The sequence below is a fragment of the Nerophis ophidion genome, linkage group LG03 (genome assembly GCF_033978795.1).
Source record: "Nerophis ophidion isolate RoL-2023_Sa linkage group LG03, RoL_Noph_v1.0, whole genome shotgun sequence".
Classification (NCBI taxonomy): domain Eukaryota; kingdom Metazoa; phylum Chordata; class Actinopteri; order Syngnathiformes; family Syngnathidae; genus Nerophis; species Nerophis ophidion.
In genome coordinates, this window is record NC_084613.1 from 62,853,018 (window position 1) to 62,875,845 (window position 22,828).

The window sequence follows — 22,828 nt, forward strand, 5'->3', positions numbered from 1 at the left end:
TGCATAGTGCATTGAGCTGTGTGAAAAATTTCAAGTCAATAGGACTCAAAGGTTTAAATACAGCGCCACCATGTGTTGTATTTATCCCCAAAAAATAATAGTACAGGCAACACATAAGGGTGCATGTCTAGGCAAATCATTCTCACGCAGGTGTGTGTGACAGAGAGATTGTCAATACACTTTGTCATACGTCTCACCGCCGTCATGTAAATAATTGAACACACCTTTGGTGCACATGGCATCAACAATAGACAATAGCGCTCCTGTGTGAGAACAATAGATAATCACGTTGCATGACAACACAAGTGGACCAAATCAACACGAGCCGCCGTTAAATGTAATGTACAAACCCCGTTTCCATATGAGTTGGGAAATTGTGTTAGATGTAAATATAAACGGAATAAAATGATTTGCAAATCATTTTAAACCCATATTCAGTTGAATATGCTACAAAGACAACATATTTGATGTTCAAACTGATGAACATTTTTTTTTTGCAAATATTTATTAACTTTAGAATTTGATGCCAGCAACACATGACAAAGAAGTTGGGAAAGGTGGCAATAGATACTGATAAAGTTGAGGAATACTCATCAAACACTTATTAGGAACGTCCCACAGGTGTGCAGGCTAACTGGGAACAGGTGGGGGCCATGATTGGGTATAAAAACAGCTTCCCAAAAAATCCTCAGTCTTTCACAAGAAAGGATGGGGCTAGGTACACCCCTTTGTCCACAACTGCATGAGCAAATAGTCAAACAGTTTAAGAACAAGGTTTCTCAAAGTGCAATTGCAAGAAATTTTGGGATTTCAACATCTACAGTCCACAATATCATCAAAAGGTTCGGAGAATTTGGAGAAATCTCTCCACGTAAGCGGCATGGCCGGAAACCAACATTGAATGACCGTGACCTTCGATCCCTCAGACGACACTGTATAAAAAACCGACATCAATCTCTAAAGGATATCACCACATGGGCTCAGGAACACTTCAGAAAACCACTGTCAGTAAATGCAAGTTAAAGCTCTACTATGCAAAGTGAAAGCCATTTATCAACAACATCCAGAAACGCCGCCGGCTTCTCTGGGCCCGAGTACATCTAAGATGGACTCATGCAAAGTGGAAAAGTGTTCTGTGGTCTGACGAGTACACATTTCAAATTGTTTTTGGAAACTGTGTCCTCCTGAACAAAGAGGAAAAGAACCATCCGGATTGTTATAAGCACAAAGTTGAAGAGCCAGCATGTGTGATGGTATGGGGGTGTATTAGTGCCCAAGGCATGGGTAACTTACACATCTGTGAAGACACCATTAATGCTGAAAGGTACACACAGGTTTTGGAGCAACATATGTTGCCATCCAAGCAATGTTATCACGCGTATTTCGATAAAACAATGCCAAGTCACGTGTTATAACAGCGTGGCTTCATAGTAAAAGAGTCCGGGTAGTAGACTGGCCTGCCTGTAGTCCCGGACTGTCTCCCATTGAAAACGGGTGGCGCATTATGAAGCCTAAAATACGACAACGGAGACCCCTTTCTTGTGAGAGACTGAGCATTTTTCGGGAAGGTGTTTTTATACCCAATCATGGCACCCACCTGTTCCCAATTAGCCTGCACACCTGTGGGATGTTCCAAATAAGTGTTTGATCAGCATTCTTTAACCTTATCAGTATTTATTGCCACCTTTCCCAACTCATTTGTCACGTGTTGCTGGCATCAAATTCTAAAGTTAATGATTATTTGCCCAAAAACTTTTTTTTATCAGTTTGAACATCAAATATGTTGTTGTCTTTGTAGCATATTCAACTGAATATGGGTTGAAAAGGATTTGCAAATCATTGTATTCCGTTTATATTTACTTCTAACACAATTTCTCAATTCATATGGAAACAGGGTTTGTATATTTGTAATGTTTTGTTATAACATTTTATGGAGCTGTCACAAATAAGTTAACTCGTGATTAATCAAACAATGATCACATAAACCAAATATATACTGTACGCAATGTATTTTGCACATACATGCTCCTTTTACCTTTTACATTTAAAAAAAAATTCCTTTTTTTTATTTTGACAAAACTGCATTTCGATCCAAATATTTCGATCTTTTTTCCAAGTTAATTAAAATTATGCAAGCGACTAATCATGATTAATCCAAATTCAAGTGTTTAATCCCATAAAACAATAGAATTTGATGTCACTAAAATAAAGTTATTTTTAATTCATTAGTGTGAACATTTTTCCTTTTTATACGTCAAAAGCCTCCCCCATACCAGAGGCCTCACTTGAGTGAGTAAATGTATTTTTTCCCCATCTCAACTTTTTCACCAGTAGAGGGCGACACCACAGTTTAACAATGTAGCAGGGGTCTTTAATTAGACTTTAAAAAATTTATCTATTTCTTAATTTTCCCACAAATTTATATGTATTTAAATTTACATTAACATTGATCCAAGACATTGTAGTGGCAGTGAATATTAATCTTAGCGTTTAGGACAACTAGCGCGTAGCAAGCTCGTTGCCAGCCAGCTATTAGCAGTGCTACACTGTATTATTTAAACATTTTTATTATTGCAAAATAGCAAACTACTTTTAGGATGTCATTTTATACTTAAACACACATATATACATAAGTGGGGGGGTCCGTGCTACGTAGGAGTGTGGGAAATAATCGATTCCAATACGCTGTGCGATTCAAAATCGATTCTCATTTTTTAAAAATCCATTTTTTTTTTTTTAATCAATCCAACAAACCACTACACAGCAATACCATAACAATGCAATCGAATTCCAAAACCAAACCTGACCCAGCAACACTCAGAACTGCAAAAAACAGAGCAATTGAGAGGAGACACAAACACGACACAGAACAAACCAAAAGTAGTGAAACAAAAATGAATATTATCAACAACAGTATCAAGATTAGTTATAATTTCAGCATAGCAGTGATTCAAAATCCCTTATTGACATTATCATTAGACATTTATAAAAATTAAACAAAGAACAATAGTGTCACAGTGGCTTACACTTGCATCGCATCTCATAAGCTTGACAACACACTGTGTCCAATATTTTCACAATGATAAAATAAGTCATATTTTTGGTTCGTTTAATAGTTAAAACGAATTTACATTATTGCAATCAGTTGATAAAACATTGTCCTTTACAATTATAAAAGCTTTTTAAAAAAAAATCTACTACTCTGCTTGCATGTCAGCAGACTGGGGTAGATCCTGCTGAAATCCTATGTATTGAATGAATACAGAATCGTTTTGAATCTGAAAATCGTTTTTGAATCGAGAATCAAATTGAATCGAAAAAATCGATATATTATGGAATTGTGACCCAAGAATCGATATTGAATCAAATCGTGGGATACCCAAAGATTCGCAGCCCTAGAGCTATGTCTCTCCCTCAGTTTGGGGGTCCTTGGCCTGGCCTGTTAGAGTTTTTTATCGATTTGTGGAAATGTTATATAAAAAATGGGCCCACCATCAATAGAAGATGTCATGATGACCAAGTAAATATTAAAGCTAGTCACGCAGCACTAGAATTGCTAGTATGAAGCAATAAAGAAGACGTGTGTCACCCCCAGGACCCCTGAGGCGACCCTCCAGGATGGCGCCCAAAATCCCCCGTTAACCAAACACAAACTGTGCCCCTCCCAGGCCCTCCTGTGTCTGCAGGTCACCCCGCTATGCTGTCCGTGGCGGCGCCCCCGTCCGTAGCACCGGTACCAATGGCTGGTCCCCCAGCCCCGCCTCCGCCTCCAGGTCCGCCGCCCCCGATGGCGGTGCCCCCGCCCATGCCCCCTCCGCTGCCCGCTAGCGGCGGGCCTCCGGGGGGCCCTCCTGGCATGCAGCATCAGCCCTCAGGGTTGGCGGCAGCTCTGGCTGGGGCCAAACTACGTAAAGTTCAAAGAGTGAGTTTGCGGTCCGACTAAAAGTGTCTTTCAATGGAAGAAGGGCATAGAAAAAAGGTGTTGTTGTTGTTGTTCAGGACGAGAGCAGTCCACCAGGATCAGGCAGTAAAAGTGACTCCAACAGATCTAGTGGAGGTAGTGGTGGTGGTGGAGAGGGTCTGATGCAGGAGATGAACGCCTTATTAGCTCGCAGGTAAAAGCTTGGCTTATTTAACCCTTCGATAACTTGTACAAATACAAGACTGGTTCCACCGAATTACTAATGTTTTCTTGTTTGCACATGTTCTCCACTCATAGACGAAAAGCTTCTGAGAAACCTGATGAAGTAAGTCGTCGCTGTGATCGTCATGTTTGCTGTTCACGCCCCAAGGCGACATTTGGAGTCAAACCGTCAAACGGAACTAACGTTTTCTCTCTCTCACACCCACAGGACGACTCAGGTAGTCGCGGTCAGAACTCAACAGGTATAATTGTTTTTGTACTACTGCCTAATGAACTGATTGTTGCCTATTCAGCTTGACCCCATGCAGTAGTCATGCTTTGCCCCTGGCCAAAAGCAGTACTATTGTTTACTGTAGTCAATATCTTTTTCACATTTGAAAGTACCGTATTTCCTTAAATTGCCGCAGGGCGTATAGTATGCGCCTGCCTTGAATTACTGCCGGGTCAAACTCTCTTCCCAAAATAATTAGCGCATGCTTAGTATTACCGCCTGGTCAAACTCCTGACGTCACGAGTGACACTTCCCCCTGTCATCATTTTCAAAATGGATAATTTGAAATCGCATAAAGGGAAAAAGATTAAGAGCTATTCAGTAGGATTTAAGGTCCAAGCTTACATCACACTCAAATTTTTACTGCATACCTTTGGTAAGTGCCGGAGTGAGAAGAGGTTTTAAAATAATTAGCGCATGTTTATTTTACCGCATGCCTTTGGTAAGCGCAGGAGTGAGAGGAGGTTTTAAATTAATTAGCGCCCCGGCGGCAATTCAAGGAAATACGTTATACTGTATGGCGAGAAATGACGACAAACGTCGAATAAATGTTCAAAGTCAGAGATGAAAAATATCATTCCTGGGCTAAAGTTGATTTAAAACCACCATTTTTTTTACATGAAACTGGGAAAATAACAAGTGATGGTAGACATGTTACTTTTAGGCTGTCAATCGACATATTCTTGTCTCAAGGTGCCACAAATTAGAACAATGTGCAAATATGTACTTTTAAAAGTATTTTGCTTTATGCAGACCGACTCAGAGCTTTTGTCTACATCATGCTCTTAAACTGAAGAACTATTAGATAAAAACTATACAGTGCTTATAATGTAATGTAATAATATATAATAATGCAAGTAACCATTTAAAAAGATTTACACTTTTAGTCCTCATTACTGTAGACTTGCTTACCATTGAACTGTAATTCGAAGGTATAAATAACTATGGGGAGAGTAGCTTTGCCAGCAACCTGAGGGTTCCTGGTTCGATCCCCACCTCCTACCTACCTCGTCATGTCCGTTGTGTCCTTGGGCAAGACACTTCACCCTTGATCCTGTTGGGTCGTGGTTAGGGCCCTGCATGGAAATAGTGTCAAAGCGCTTTGAATACCTTGAAGGTAGAAAAGTGTATACAAGTATGACCCATTTACCATAACTTTATCCAAAATGAACAAACAACGTGGACTCAATACTGTGAACAAAAATGTAACTTAAATATTAAACATCTTGGAGTGCACGTTTTTCCTAGTTGGAAAAACGGGGTTGTGTTGCCATTTGGTTTTTTTTGCCATCACATGATCAAGGCATTCTCGCTCATTGGTCTGTGTTGATGGGCTCATATTGCCCATCTCATTTGAAGCTGAAATATCCCTACAATGGGACACTAGGCTTTGTAATGAGATTTTTTTCCTCCTAATTTTTGTTCCTTTGCGGTACTTCTCACGAGCGAGTAGGGAGGCTTTGAAGCTGGCACCTTGCTCGAGACAAAGACTGTGAATGACTGAAAAGAGGGCTCACTGCATTCACTTAATTGTACTGTTAAATAAACACGCGTAGCTGGTGACAGCGATGCACAAAGTATGATATATTTCTTGTTTGAATCAGGGACAACAAAAGCAAGGCTCAACAATTCTGATTGGCCGACATGCCTGTCACTCAAATGCCGGAAAAAAAATCCTCATCCTCTTGCAGATATGAATTGCTGTAATTAAAACCTTGATGTCGATTTAATTGTGCAACTTTATTACTTACCGTCGTTTTTCCCTCCATTGTTGTTTGGTCAGGGTCCTACTGATGCGTTCAAAATAATGTGGTTTTAAAGTCAAACTCATGGGAATTATGCTCCACAGTCTCCATTTTTCTGCAGCAGTGCTTTTCTCCTTCAGAATAAAATACTTAAATCTGGGGTTTAAAAGCTACATTCTTTAACTTGAAAGAATAATAATTTTAGTATCATACAGTATCGTAACAGTAATAATTACGTATTTTGGTGAACAAACCCCTGGAATACAACATAATTTGTTTTTGTAGCGGTCATCCCCTTCAGATCCAGTCACAGGAATGAGAGAAAAGAGTGAGCACAGCCCACGAAGGAGCCGCCTCATTGGAGGACGTGATTTATAGTGACGCGCGTGCACGGTGCCAACTTGTTCGCAATACCTGCACTTGCCTTTGCGGCATATGCTGCTAAAAAATCCAAGATGAGGAATTTAGAGCAAGAAAAGAAAGACGCTGTATGTCTAAAAAAATAAAGAAGAGCCGAAACTCAAATATTGGTCCGGCGTATTCAAGATGGAGGACATTGCGGGCCAGTCTTGAACTAACTTTGGACGTGCAAGTGGCTGTTATCCTTCTCGATAGGTCATCTAATCTTCCATTTTCCTACATCTTGTTTCTATCCTTTTGCCATTTTTGTTGTGCAATAAAATACGAACTAGGGGGATCCTTTAGACTGCCAACAACCTACAGTGGGGCAAAAAAGTATTTAGTCAGCCACCGATTGTGCAAGTTCTCCCACTTAAAATGATGACAGAGGTCTGTAATTTTCATCATAGGTACACTTCAACTGTGAGAGACAGAATGTGAAAAAAAATCCAGGAATTCACATTGTAGGAATTTAAAAGAATTTATTTGTAAATTATGGTGGAAAATAAGTTTTTGGTCAACCATTCAAAGCTCTCACTGATGGAAGGAGGTTTTGGCTCAAAATGTCACGATACATGGCCCCATTCATTCTTTCCTTAACACGGATCAATCGTCCTGTCCCCTTAGCAGAAAAACAGCCCCAAAACATGATGTTTCCACCCCCATGCTTCACAGTAGGTTTGGTTTTCTTGGGATGCAACTCAGTATTCTTCTTCCTCCAAACACAACGAGTTGAGTTTATACCAAAAAGTTGTATTTCGGTTTCATCTGACCACATGTCATTCCAATCCAATACATTCCATGTATCCATTTTGGTATAAACTCAACTCGTGTTTGGAGGAAGAAGAATACTGAGTTGCATCCTAAGAACACCACACCTACTGTGAAGCATGGGGGTGGAAACATCATGCTTTGGGGCTGTTTTTCTGCTAAGGGGACAGGACGATTGATCCGTGTTAAGGAAAGAATGAATGGGGCCATGTATCGTGAGATTTTGAGCCAAAACCTCCTTCCATCAGTGAGAGCTTTGAATGGTTATTTTCCACCATAATTTACAAATAAATTATTTTAAATTCCTACAATATGAATTCCTTGATTTTTTTTCCCACATTCTGTCTCTCACAGTTGAAGTGTACCTAAGATGAAAATTACAGACCTCTGTCATCATTTTAAGTGGGAGAACTTGCACAATCGGTGGCTGACTAAATACTTTTTTGCCCCACTGTATGTGTGGGCACTTCCAGAGAGGAGGAGGCTGGGAGGGACTGTCAGCAATGTGCACAGAGTGGGGGGCGGGATTTACAGTTTGAATTCTGCCAGGTAACACTAGAAACAAGTACCCCAGCTGCAAGGTTAATCAAGCCTGCTTTTTAGTTGGTGTTGGCGGGTCCTTCCTACTAATGCTCTCTGGCAACTCGTGGTTTTGTCGTCCAGCTCCACTCAAGTCACGGTCTCCACTTTGCTGCAAATGTTGGATGTCTTGCTGCCCCTAGTCTCCTCTTGGATACGATTTCAAGCTGGAAAAAAGTGTTACAAACCATTTTTCTTTCCTTGGCAGATGCTTTGAAGAAGCCGTGGGAGAGATCCAACTCTGCAGAGAAGTCCTCACTGGTCTCCAGGTGTGAGAGCAACATGTGTAGTCAATTAGCAGTGCACACCTTTTAGTAATAACAGTCCTCGTCCTCCTGCCTTGTAGAGTGAGACCTATTGGCAGCACCAGTGACTCAGACACAGAATTTGACAGGATGAAACAGGTTAGTACTCTCCTCTCTTTAGGTTGTTGTGGGAATATGTACATGTTTTCTTTATGTAACCATATCAAAATCTTGGCGTTGCATTGTGGGACTTTCTCAAACCGAAATGGTTGGTGTTTTTCCAACTCTAAATCTGATAACAAATATATTAAACTTGTCTAAATGTGTATTGGTCCATGTCAGCCATCTTGATTTCACTTTTAAGATGGATTGAAAGTAACAGGAGTTAAGTTGTTTTAGCCGAGAAATAGCAACATCAGGAATGATAGCCAAATAGTACTTGTGCTAAAGGGATGTTGACTCTTGGCACAATACAGTAATTCAACAAAAACTAGTATTTCAAACAGAAAATGGCCGAAAGACTGTACTGTGAATCGAACCATACAGTTAATAGTGGAATAACCAGAAAGATAAAGGTCCTTTTTGCAGAGGATTTGAATGATGGAACTTCCTGTGAACCATGTGACTTGTTATGGAAAATACTATGAAAACCCAGAGATTGGGCTGATGCCTGAATTTGAACTAAATAAGTTGGGATAAGGAGTAACTTAAATATGTCAATAATAAAACCTTTCTGTGAATCTTGTCTATCTGTGTTGGCTCTGTGATGAGGTGGCGACTTGTCCAGGGTGTACGCCCCCTTCCGTCCGAATGCAGCTGAGATAGGCTCCAGCACCCCCCGCAACCCCAAAAATGGACAAGCGGTAGAAAATGGATGGATGGATGACGGACTGAAATTATTATTATTATTGGTTCAGGTCATCCATCCATCCATTTTCTACCGCTTGTTCCGTTCGGGGTCACAGGGGTGCTGGAGCCGATCTCAGCTGAATTCGGGCGGAAGGCGGGGTACACCCTGGACAAGTTGCCATCTCAACGCAGTTCAGTTTTAGTTTATTTCGAATACGCATTCAATACAATTACAATGTAATGCATCACATATTTCCAGTAGTTTCATTTCAGCACGTCCAAAAAGGAGTAGAAAGAAGCCGATCTCATTTAATCCTACCCTTTTTAATATCATAGCAATGTTATCCTGTTTCCTTGTTCTGTGTAACAGAACAGTGAACAAATAAATACATAATAAGTAAACAAATAAATACATAAATAATCATCTAACTTTTTTTTAAAAGTTCAAAATGTCCATCATACCGGTAATTGTTCTTTGTACTTTGTGAACACTTGTAATTTGAACAGTCTCTTAAACTGAATCATATTGGTGCTTTGTTTGATTTCTTTGCTTAATCCATTCCATAATTGAATTCCACTTACAGATATGCCAAAGGTCTTAAGTGTTGTACAAGCATACAAATGGTTTAAATTGGATTTTCCTCTAAGGTTATATTGCTCCTCTTTTGTTGAGAAGAATTGTTGTAAATTGTTTGGTAGCAGGTTATAGTTTGCTTTGTACATAATTTTAGTCGTTGAATTTCAATATTTGTGATTCAATAAATAAAGTGTTTGTATGTTTTCTATATCCAACATTATTTATTATTTGAATTGATTTTTTTTTTTTTTAACACAATTAGTGAATGAAGCGCACGTTTGTAGTTGTTTCCTCATATTTCTACACAATAACTCAGATGTGGTAACACTAGCGAGCAGTAGAGAATATGAAGTGATTTTTGGTCTAGAACATATTTTCTTTATTCATTATTGATGTATTTCTTGCTACTTCATGTTGTATATTTTTACATGAGGTTTCCAGTTCATTGTATCTTCTACTAGTACACCCAAAAATGTGTTTTCTTTTACTCTATCAATATTTACTCCGTCTATTTGTATTCGTGTTTGACTTTTCCTTCTACTGTTACCAAATAGCATTATTTTAGTTTTACTGACATTCAAATGTAGTCTGTTTTTGTCAAACCATATTTTTAATTTGTAATTTATTATTTGTATTAGCTTCAGTGTGTTTTCTCCTGAACAAAACACAGATGTATTATCTGCAAATAATACTAACTTTAAGTCCTTTGTAAATTTACAAATGTCTTTTTTATAAAAATTGAACAATTTTGGTCCCAGTATTCATCCCTGAGGTACACCACAAAATACATTCCGCTCTGTAGACGTGTGTTCGCCTATCCTCACGTACTGCTTCTGTTGGTTAAGTAGCTTCTTACCCAGTTCAAGACCAACCCTTTGATGCCATACCGATCAAATTTGTTTATTAAGATATTATGATTAATTGTGTCGAATGCTTTTGTTGAATCCATAAACACTGCTGCTGCACACTGTTTACTATCTATTGCATTTGTGATCTCTTCTGTTATTTCGATTAATGCCATTGATGTGGAAATGTTGGCTCTGTATCTGCCTTGGTTGTCTGTGATTGTTAAATTTTTATGTACGATTTATACAACCTGTTAAATAGTTTTTAAATAATTTTATAAAATTATGGAAGTAGAGAAACAGGTCTGTAGTTTGTAAACTGGTGTTTGTCTTCAGTTTTATAAATCAGTTCCATTTTTGCTATTTTCATTTTATCTGGGAATTTCCCTGTTTGAAATGATAGGTTGCTGACATATGTTAAAGGTTCTGAAATCCCTTCAACAACCTTTTTTTTATCGTTATTGAAGAGAGTTGAATGTCAATATTTGTTTTACGTCAGACACCATGATCATTTTTGTTGTTGGTGGCAGTTTTAATATTTGCCTAGATCCTTCATGTCTTTGACAACTAGGTCTCTTGCTTGTGGACCCCATTTACTTTCATCATGTTAGGAAGCACATACAAGCAAGAAACGCTTTTTTATTTTATTTTTTACAATGTTTAAGGTAGTTTGAATTGTATTTATGTAATATACAATCAGATAAACATTGCTAAATTAAAACACATTTGTATTTATCTTATTTAGGGCACAGACGGCAGTGTTTGGATGCAGTTTGTTAAAAAAGTCAAGTAAAGCAGCTGCAAAGACGTGTGTGTGCAAATTCCGTTTCCATAAGATTTGGGAAATTGTGTTTGCTGTATATATTAACAGAATACAATGATTTGCAAATAATTTTTAACCCATATTCAGTAGAATATGCTACAAAGACAACATAGTTGATGTTCAAACTGATGAACTTTTTTTTTTGCAAATAATCATTAACTAGAATTTGATGCCAGCAACACGTAACAAAGAAGTTGGGAAAGGTGGCAATAAATACTGATAAAGTTTAGGAATGCTCATAAAACACTTAATTGGAACATCCCACAGGTGTGCAGGCTATTTGGGAACAGGTGGGTGCCATGATTGGGTATAAAAACAGCTTCCCAAAAAATGCTCAGTCTTTCACAAGAAAGGATGGGGCGAGGTACACTCCTTTGTCCACAACTGCGTGAGCAAATAGTCAAACAGCTTAAGAACAATGTTTCTCAAAATGCAATTGCAAGAAATTGAGGGATTTCAACATCTACAGTCTATAATTTCATCAAAACGTTCAGTGAATCTGGAGAAATCACTCCACATAAGCCGCTCTGCCGGAAACCAACATTGAATGGCCGTGACCTTCGATCCCTCAGACGGCACTGTATCAAAAACCCAACATCAATCTCTAAAGGATATCACCACATGGGCTCAGGAACACTTCAGAAAACGCTGTCACTAAATACAGTTCGTCACTACATCTGTAAATGCAAGTTAAAGCTCTACTATGCAAAGCGAAAGCCATTTATCAACATCCAGAAACGCCGCCGGCTTCTGGGCCTGAGATCATCTAAGATGGACTGATGCAAAGTGGAAAAGTGTTCTGTGGTCTGACGAGTTCACATTTCAAATTGTTTTTGGAATATTCGACATTGTATCATCTGGACCAAAGGGGAAGCGAATCATTCAGACTGTTATCGACGCAAAGTTAAAAAACAGCATCTGTGATGGTATGGGGGTGTATTAGTGCCCAAGGCATGGGTAACTTACACATCTGTGAAGGCACCATTAATGCTGAAAGGTACATACAGGTTTTGGAACAACATATGCTGCCATCTAAGCGCCGTATTTTTCAGCTTATATCAGCTAGACAATGCCAAGCCACATTCAGCACGTGTTACAACAGCGTGGCTCCGTAAAAAAAGAGTGCGGGTATTTTCCTGGCCCGCCTGCAGTCCAGACCTGTCTCCCACCGAAAATGTGTGGCGCATTATGAAGCGTAAAATACGAAAGCGGAGACCCCGGACTGTTGAACGACTGAAGCTCTACATAAAACAAGAATGGGAAAGAATTACACTTTCAAAGCTTCAACAATTAGTTTCCTCGGTTCCCAAACGTTTATTGAGTGTTGTTTAAAAAAAAAAGGTGATTTAACAGTGGTGAACATGCCCTTTCCCAACTACTTTGGCACGTGTTGCAGCCAGGACATTCTAAGTTAATTATTATTTGCAAAAAAAAAAGTTTATGAGTTTGAACATCAAATATGTTGTCTTTGTAGTGCATTCATATGGGTTGAAAAGGATTTGCAAATCATTGTATTCTGTTTATATTTACATCTAACACTATTTCCCAACTCATATGGAGATGGGGTTTATATATATATATATATATATATATATATATATATTAGTATGTGTGTGTATGTATGTATATGTGTGTGCAGATGTACTACGTAATGTAAAATATGGAGCACATGTGGGATAATTGTACAATCAATTTGAATTGTTTTGTGTCACATTTGCTAATGTGTAGTCTGCACACATGTGCCCTTTTTAACCATAACATCATCTTTCCTTGCAGGAAATTTTGGATGAAGTTATACGCGAGTTACATAAAGTGAAAGATGAAATCATCAATGGTAAGAGTCTACAGTATTACTATGATGTGGTGTTACTTTACTACAGTATTAAATTGATGTGATGTTACTTTACTACAGTATTACTATGATGGGGTATTACTCTGATATGATACATTTCTTTTTTCTTTTTTTTGGTTTATTTGAAGGACAATGTGCAGTTACATTAAGAAGGTGGCTGCACCAGATTTAGCACCACGCTAATTTCCATCTGTAGTATTTTATGGCGCATCTAACATCCACAACTAAAATGACACAGGATTGAAAATACACAACAGTATTGAAATGACATAATGATAGGCAGTTTACAACACAAGTAGAATACATAGATGGAATGTGAGTTACAAATCAGTGGGTGGTCAACTTGCAGTATTTTAGCAGCTTCATTTAAAATGCATAAGTATATAAAGTGCAGATATGCTACAGTATTGTGTGGTATTACTTTACTACAGTATTACTATGATGTGGTATTACTTTACTACAGTATTACTATGATGTGGTATTTACTCCATTACTTTAATGTGGTATTACTTTACTACAGTATTGCTATGATGTGGTATTACTTTACTACAGTAATACTATGATGTGGTATTACTTTACTACAGTATTACTATGATGTGGTATTACTTTACTCCATTACTTTAATGTGGTATTACTTTACTATAGTATTGCTATGATGTGGTATTACTTTACTACAGTATTCCTATGATGTGGTATTACTTTACTACAGTAATACTATAATGTGGTATTACTTTACTACAGTATTACTATGATGTGGTATTACCTTACTCCATTACTTTAATGTGGTATTACTTTACTACAGTATTACTATGATCTGGTATTACTTTACTACAGTAATACTATGATGTGGTATTACTTTACTACAGTAATACTATGATGTGGTATTACTTTACTACAGTATTACTATGATGTGGTGTTACTATGTGGTATTACTTTACTACAGTATTACTATGATGTGGTATTACTATGATACAATATTATATGCTACAGCATTACTATGTGGTATTACTTTACTACAGTAATACTATGATGTGGTAATACTTTACTACAGTATTACTATGATGTGGTATTACTTTACTACAGTATTACTATGATGTGGTATTACCAAGATACAATATTATATGCTACAGCATTACTATGTGGTATTACTTTACTACAGTAATACTATGATGTGGTAATACTTTACTACAGTAATACTATGATGTGGTAATACTTTACTACAGTAATACTATGATGTGGTAATACTTTACTACAGTATTACTATGATGTGGTATTACCAAGATACAATATTATATGCTACAGTATTATTATGTGGTATTACTTTACTATAGTAATACTATGTGGTATTACTTTACTACAGTATTACTATGTGGTATTACTTTACTATAGTAATACTATGTGGTATTACTTTACTACAGTATTACTATGTGGTATTACTTTACTACAGTAACACTATGTGGTATTACTTCACTGCGGTATTACTTTTATGTTTTATAACTGTTATGTGGTATTACTTTACTACGGTATACTTTGATGTTTTATTACTGTTATGTGGTATTACTTTACTACAGTATCACTATGATGTGGTATTACTTTACTACAATTCTATTATGTGGTGTTACTATGATACAATATTATATGCTACAGTATTACTATGTGGTATTACTTTACTGCAGTATTACTATGATGTGGTATTACTTTACTACAGTAATACTATGATGTGGTATTACTTTACTACAATAATATGTGGTATTACTTTACTGCAGTGTTACTTTTATGTTTTATTACTGTTATGTGGTATCATTTTACTGCTGTATTACTTTAATGTTTTATTACTGTTATGTGGTATTACTTTACTACAGTATTGCTTTCATATTTTATTGCTGTTATGTGGTATTACTTCAGTAAAGTATTACTTTTGTTTTATTGCTGTTATGTGGTATTACTTTACTACAGTATTACTTTGATGTTTTATTTCTGTTATGTGGTATTACTTTACGACAGTATAACTATGATGTGGTATTACTTTACCACAGTAATACTACATTACTTTGATGTGGTATTACTTCACTATATTATTACTATGATGTGGTGTTACTATAATACAATATTATATGCTACAATATTACTATGTGGTAATACTTTACTACAGTAATACTATGATGTGGTATTACTTTACTGCAGTAGTACTTTGTTTTATTACTGTTACGTGGTATTACTTTACTACTGTATTACTTTGTTTTATTACTATGATGTGGTATTACTTTACCACAGTAATACTACAATGTGGTGTTACTTTACTGCAGTATTAGTTTGATGTTTTAGTACTGTTATGTGGTATTACTTTACCACTGTATTACTTTGATGTTTTATTATTGTTATGTGGTATTACTTTACTGCAGTATTACTTTGATGTTTTATTACTGTTGTGTGGTATTACTTTACGACATTATTATTTTGATGTGGTATTACTTTACTACAGTTTTACTTTGATGTTTTATTACTGATATGTGGTATTACTTTACTACAGTATTACTTTGATGTTTTATAAGTGTTATTGGTATTTATGACAGTATTATGATGTGGTATTACTACAGTATTTGATGTTTTATTACTGTTATGTGGTATTGCTTTGACAGTATTACTATTATGTTGTATTACTTTACTACAGTAATACTATGCTATAGCATTTCTACAAAGTGGTATTATGATACGGTTTCATATAATGTGGGGATTACTAAGTTAGTGTATTACTATTATACAATGTTATATAATACATTACTATGATACAGTATTACTAATATGCTGTATTGTATGATACTGTATTATACAACAGTTTCTATGATGCGGAATACTATGATAGATTACTGTGATACAGTATTTCTATTATACAGTATTGTATGATATGGTAATAGATAGATAGATAGTACTTTATTGATTCCTTCAGGAGAGTTCCTTCAGGAAAATAAAAATATGTGATACAGTATTACTATGATGTGGTGATATTATGATGCTGTATTACTACGATAAGTAGTAATACAGCATCATAGTATTCCACTATGATAGATTACTGTCATAGTGGAATACTATGATAGATTACTGTGATACAGTATTACTGTGATGCTGTTATGTTTTTACTTAAATATTGTATTGCGATTGTTTTGAAGTTACAATATTACTAAGATACAGTATTACTAGTATATGGTATTACTGTAAGCGCTTTGAGTATATAATAGAAAAGCGCGATATAAAATCTAATCCATTATTATTATTATTATTTACTATAACATGGCAATACAATGATACGGTATTACAAAGATACAATATCATGCTGTGCTATTACTATGATACAGTATTGCTAAGATTCAAATTACTATGACGTAAAATGACTTAGATACAGTATTGCTAGGATGCAATATCACTGTGATACAGTATTACTATAATATGGTATTACCATCAAACAAGACCAAGATACAGTATTACAATAGTACAGTGTTAATATCACACAGTAGTACTTGATAAGCATGCTGACTGATATTAAAAAGTGCAAACCATGAAATGTTTTTGTCTTTTCTTGGTTTTCATTCTCTCAAATGTACAAAAAAGGTCAATTTTAGAATAATTTTAAAGTCCTAATTCTGCAAATGTCTGATATGAAATAAGCGTTTGTGGTTCTATGGTCATCACCACACTCTTCTTCTTCTGTGGAAACACAAATGGTGTGTGTGTTTTTTACAACACACACATTCACACCCGAAAACACACAATTGGTCCTCGAACTAAGGTCAAAGTTCACCTGCAATTATCCACAAACCTTATTGACTCCAACTCTCGTGATGTAACATGATGACATCATCAAACTGGTCCACATATTAAATAGCTGACATGTTTTCCAGTCTTGTATTTTCATATGTCGCAGGAAGCAGGAAGTGTTCACACTTTGCCTTTTGTCCCGGCAGCCATCAGACAAGAAATTGGGCGAATCGGCACATCTTAATCCCGCCTGAGTGACACGTGGGAGGAGCCGAGAAAAAGACAGATGCTGACCCCTTCAGGAATGTCCTCTCAATGTTTGCGTGACACCGCCGCTGCGTCACACAGACCTTGTGTTGACATGGGAGTCTGCTGGACAGCTGAGGAGGAAGTGATGAAGATGACCTTGGGTGTGGTGCAAGACTCACTACGCCCACTGTTGCCGCTTCTTTTCCCTCCTTACTTTTTTAAGTTTGTACTGTTTTATTTCAAAGTTGTGCGGACGAGGAAGGACAAAAAGAAACGTGCGTTGTTTGCTTCACTTCATCCCAAACAAGCACAAAATGATCAAACTGGTGTCAAGTGGCAAAAAAAAACTAATATTACTTCCACTGAAAATACATTTTCCACTAAGTCCTAAATGGGAATTCATCAGCTGGATATTTTTTTTAATATTTTTTTTTAACAAAAGTTTGTTTCTCCATTTATGTTTGTGATGCATGAACCTTCTTATCAGTTTATTTATTTCTATGACAAAAAGATGCTGCATTTGTTCTCCTGGTTAGTTTCCATGCAGACTTCGTGTGTGTGTGTGTGTGTGTGCGTGCGTGCGTGTGTGAGACATGTTGCTCAAAATGGTAGCAGAGTAAAGGATTTTAAAAAAAAGTGTCTGGCAATAAACAAAGTTGGGCTTACTCTCAAGCCACATTCTCATTTAAATCTACAAAACAGAAATGGAGGTAAAAAAAAAAGAACATTTAAACAAAACTCCAGTGTTTGATTTTTCTGCAACACTCGAACGCATCGTGTTTGGAAATGCCGCGACAATCCTTATAACATCTGCATCAGGGGTGTCCAAAGTGCGGCCCAGGAGACATTTGTTGGCCCGAGAAATATAAATCAAACCCACAAATGGGAAAAAAAAAAGTGTAAGAATAAATGATTGTGGTGACAAAAGGCTGACATTTTGATACTGTAGGCCAGTGATTCTCAAACTGGTAGGTGTATTACTAGTGGTATGCCAAAAAGTCACTTGATTAAAGTACAGTGTTTTATTTTCTTATATTCAGTGTTAATGTTGCTGTCATGTTAGTGGCTAAAAAGAATAAATATACTTGTTAAATAAAACCGCTGCCTTGTTTTTAATGATTACTTAGGCCGGCTACGCTACTGTATTATAGTGTTGGACATTACGGGGGTACTTGGAGAGTTAAGTGTTTTCTGAGGTGGTACTTGGTGAAAAGGTTTGAGAACCACTGATTCGGCTAATACCGTATTTCCTTGAATTGCCGCCGGGGCGCTAATTAATTTAAAACCTCTTCTCACTCCTGCGCTTACCAAAGGCATGCGGTAAAAGTAAGCATGCGCCATATATTTTAAAACCTCTACTCACTCCGGCACTTACCAAAGGTATGCAGTAAAAATTTGAGTGTGATGTAAGCTTGGACCTTAAATCCTACTGAATAGCTCTTCATCTTCTTCCCTTTATGCGATTTCAAATTACCGGTATTGAAATCAGCCTCCTCTATTTTGAAAATGATGACAGGGGAAGTGTCACTCGTGATGTCACGAGTTTGACCAGGCAGTAATACTAAGCATGCGCTAATTATTTTGGGAAGCGAGTTTGACCCGGCTGTAATTCAAGACAGGCGCGTACTATATGTCCTGCGGCAATTCAAGGAAATACGGTAATACACTTTGTCGCTTACACTGACAATGTTTACTTTTTGTTGTTTTTCTTATAAGGCGTATTTTGACGTTTCAATATGTGGCCCTGAGTGGAAACAGTGTGGACACCCCTGATCTGCATGTACACTTTGGACGAAAACACAACTAAAGTAGTGTGTCCTTTCTCTGTTTCAGTTGTTTACTGTACATTTAGGGCCATAATTTCCCCTAAGACAAATATGGCCAAGGATTTATGCCCTAGCCCGGGGGTCGGCAACCCGCATGCGGCTCTTTAGCGCCGCCCTAGTGGCTCTCTGGAGCTTTTTCAAAAATGTATGAAAAATGGAAGAAGAAAAAAAACGAAGGGAAATAAATATATTTTTTGTTTTAATGTGGTTTCTGCAGGAGGACAAACATGACAAACCTTATTAATTGTTATGAAACACACTGTTTATATTAAACATGCTTCACTGATTCGAGTATTTGGCAAGCGCCGTTTTTTCCTACTCAATTTGGCGGTCCTTGAACTCACAGTAGTTCGTTTACATGTACAACTTTCTCCGACTTTCTAGGACGTGTTTTATGCCACTTTTTTTCTGTCTCATTTTGTCCATCAAACTTTTAACGTGCGTGAATGCACAAAGGTGAGTTTTGTTGAGGTTATTGATTTGTGTGGAGTGCTAATCAGACACATTTGGTCCCTGCGTGACTGCAAGCTAATCGATGCTAACATGCTATTTAGGCTAGCCATATGTACATATTGAATCATTATGCCTCATTTGTTGCTATATTTGAGCTCATTTAGTTTCCTTTAAGTCCTTTTATTCAATTTATATCTCACAACACACTATCTGTATGTAATATGACTTAATTTTTTTGTGGCTCCAGACTGATTTGTTTTTGTATTTTTGGTCCAATATGGCTCTTTCAACATTTTGGGTTGCCGACCCCTGGTCTAGCCCATCTGAATAGCCATTTCTTTATGAACTGGAAGAAAAGCTCTGACTTGATGTTGGTTTAGATCAAAGTATAAGATGATCTGGCAACCCGTCTGTTGTAGAAATGACAAAATAAGAGAGCTTATTATGTTTTATTATTTTCTGCAAAATGTCTCTTATTTTCAATCGTTGACACAAGTACGACTCGAAATGATTCCTGCTCTGGCCACAGTTATGTGTTAAAGGGATTTTTTAAGTAAGAAAAGCTCTGGATCCCAAATATGGAACTACTTGGCTTGTTTCCAGGTCAATATGGTAGTTTTATCTTTGAGCTGGTAACAACACAACACAGATAATAAAAGACTAAAGTTATTATTAAAACAATTAGAACAACATTTATTGTTTTTTACTCCCCCCCTAAGAAATCCCATATGTTATTATCATTCTAAAGGATTCTTCTAAGTTTGGGTTTACTTAAGTAAGTTTTTTAATCAACATGCATTTCATGTTCTGTTGATGATTTGATCAAAATGTGAAAAACATGTTCAATTATTTTATTTAATCAAATTGTTTCTTGGGTTTATTATTTTTTAATTGGGTATTCTTTATTTTACAAGACAAACATTTTCAAAGCTGTAAAAGCACAATAGTGTATAAGTTAGATTTAAAAAATAAAGTTGTAATTTCCAGCCAAAAGATTGAAAAAAATAAATCATCCTTTACAGTCAAAATGTAGCGAGAGTTTGAACACTTTTGAGTTGAACTGTTGTCAGTTTAATTCGTTGGTGTGTGTGTTTCTGAATGTTCTGAACTCCTGTTTCCATGCTTTGTATACACAGTGGGGCAAAAAAAAAAATTGGCAGCTACCGATTGTGCAAGTTCTCCCACTTAAAATGATGAGAGAGGTCTGTAATTTTCATCACAGGTACACTTCAACTGTGAGAGACAGAAAGAGAAAAAAAATCCAGGAATTCACATTGTAGGAATTTTAAAGAATTTATTTGTAAATTATGGTGGAAAATAAGTATTTGGTAAACCATTCAAAGCTCTCACTGATGGAAGGAGGTTTTGGCTCAAAATCTCACGATACATTCTTTCCTTAACACGGATCAATCGTCCCTTTCCCCTTAGCAGAAAAATAGCCCCAAAGCATGATGTTTCCACCCCATGTTTCACAGTAGGTATGATGTTCTTGGGATGCAACTCAGTATTCTTCTTCCTCCAAACACGACGAGTTGAGTTTATACCAAAATGGATACATGGATGATACAGCAGAGGATTGGGAGAATGTCATGTGGTCAGATGAAACCAAAATAGAACTTTTTTGTATAAACTCAACTCGTCGTGTTTGGAGGAAGAAGAATACTGAGTTGTATCCCAAGAACACCATACCTACTGTGAAGCATGGGGGTGGAAACATGCTTTGGGGCTTTTTTTCTGCTAAGGGGACAGGACGATTGATCCGTGTTAAGGAAAGAATGAATGGGGCCATGTATCGTGAGATTTTGAACCAAAACCTCCTTCCATCAGTGAGAGCTTTGAATGGTTGACCAAATACTTATTTTCCACCATAATTTACAAATAAATTCTTTAAAATTCCTACAATGGGAATTCCTGGATTTTTTTTCCCATTCTGTCTCTCACAGTTGAAGTGTACCTATGATGAAAATTACAGACCTCTGTCATCATTTTAAGTGGGAGAACTTGCACAATCGGTGGCTGACTAAACACTTTTTTGCCCCACTGTATGGGACTATTCAGACAGTATGGATTGTGCTGATCTAAATGAGGTAAACAAAGACGACATGTTTGATGGTATTGTAAAGATATTTATTATTTGTACATTTAAATATGAGCAAAGTGGATGAAAGGTCAATAGTGAGTGCCCTGCAGTCGCGTTACGTCAAGCCCAAAGGTTTCATTCAATCCCATTTGGCCTTCATATGAAACGTTTCAGGGACTCTTGTGATCTCCGCTTCTTTTTGCATTCAAAGTTGTCACAAGCTTATCTTGATGGAGGACAAACAACTAACAGAGCAAAGGAAGAAACATGGTTCCCATGGTGACCGTAAACAAACATAAAAAAGAACACTGAGACAAAACAGTGCATTTTTAGGCCGTCTTTGAACACATTGTTGAACGGAATGGATGAAAATGTAAAAGACCGGACTAATATTTGTCATCTGGATTTGCAGGACAGGAAGCGATCATCTGCGCTCAGAAGGGATGAAATGTTGCCGTTGATTATCAAAAAAAAAAGGACAATAGCGTGCAAACCACGGTAAAAAAAAAAAAAATCACATTCCTGCAGCGGTTTTCCAGGCTCAGTCTACTCCTGCCTGCCCAGAGTGTAGTCCCGCTTGACCCGGGCGTACGGACCGATGCTGTCGTCGAACACAAAGTCCCACAAGACCCGGATCCAGGACGTGTGTTGGGGCAAACAGTCGTAATATTCGGCTGCAATCTGCTTCACCTGCAACCCCCAGGGAGAAGTGACCAGTCATTACCAGGGAAGACCAGGTGGGAAGAACACAATCAACACTTTAACTATAAAAGTATGAACACCCTGATGAGTTCACACTTTGACTAGACACTTAGGTTCCAAAAGGACACACTATTAGAAGTCCGTAATAAATTTATATTGCCTTTTACTTTTAACACTTAAAATCTTAACTTCAGATATATTATTATTACATTATTATTTTTTTAACATTTCCTGCCCTTTTTTTTGGTCAAAATTAACCTTTTCATCAGCGGAAAATGCAAAATGTGCAATAATATATACATATATATATATATATATATATATGTAGGTGTGGGAAAAAATCACAAGACTACTTCATCTCTACAGATCTGTTTCATGAGGGGTTCCCTCAATCATCAGGACATTTCCTAATGGAGAAAGTGTGTACCGTATTTTTTTGGATTGTAAATCGCAATTTTTTTTTCATAGTTTGGCGATTTATACTCTGGAGCGATTTATGTGTGAAATTATTAACACATTACCGTAAAATATCAAAATAATATTGTTTATCTCATTCACGTAAGAGACTAGGCACACACACACACACGTCAACCAATGAAAATTTGGCGGGGGCGGGTCGAGACAAGTGCATTGTGAAAAAAAAAAGATGCTACCTGCTACTACTT

At 37.0% G+C, this 22,828-nt stretch overlaps 2 protein-coding genes across 8 annotated transcripts in view; one reads left to right on the top strand and one right to left on the bottom strand.

Annotated features, from left to right (window-relative positions):
• Positions 1 to 18,200, top strand: part of evla (Enah/Vasp-like a) — a 102,958-nt gene extending 84,758 nt beyond the window's left edge. For all 6 annotated transcript variants that reach the window (XM_061895858.1, XM_061895857.1, XM_061895859.1 and 3 more), the window contains 8 exons: positions 3,669 to 3,922; positions 4,000 to 4,115; positions 4,220 to 4,247; positions 4,353 to 4,386; positions 8,118 to 8,178; positions 8,256 to 8,313; positions 13,025 to 13,082; positions 17,060 to 18,200. In XM_061895858.1, coding sequence (XP_061751842.1) covers positions 3,669 to 3,922; positions 4,000 to 4,115; positions 4,220 to 4,247; positions 4,353 to 4,386; positions 8,118 to 8,178; positions 8,256 to 8,313; positions 13,025 to 13,082; positions 17,060 to 17,097 — 647 coding nt within the window. In that variant the 3' untranslated portion in view covers positions 17,098 to 18,200. The remainder of the gene's footprint in view (positions 1 to 3,668; positions 3,923 to 3,999; positions 4,116 to 4,219; positions 4,248 to 4,352; positions 4,387 to 8,117; positions 8,179 to 8,255; positions 8,314 to 13,024; positions 13,083 to 17,059) is intronic.
• A 3,286-nt stretch (positions 18,201 to 21,486) lies between these two features.
• degs2 (delta(4)-desaturase, sphingolipid 2) overlaps positions 21,487 to 22,828 on the bottom strand; it is a 64,485-nt gene continuing 63,143 nt past the window's right edge. For both annotated transcript variants that reach the window (XM_061895865.1, XM_061895864.1), the window contains exon 3: positions 21,487 to 22,151. In XM_061895865.1, the coding sequence (XP_061751849.1) occupies positions 22,008 to 22,151 (144 nt within the window). In that variant the 3' untranslated portion in view covers positions 21,487 to 22,007. The remainder of the gene's footprint in view (positions 22,152 to 22,828) is intronic.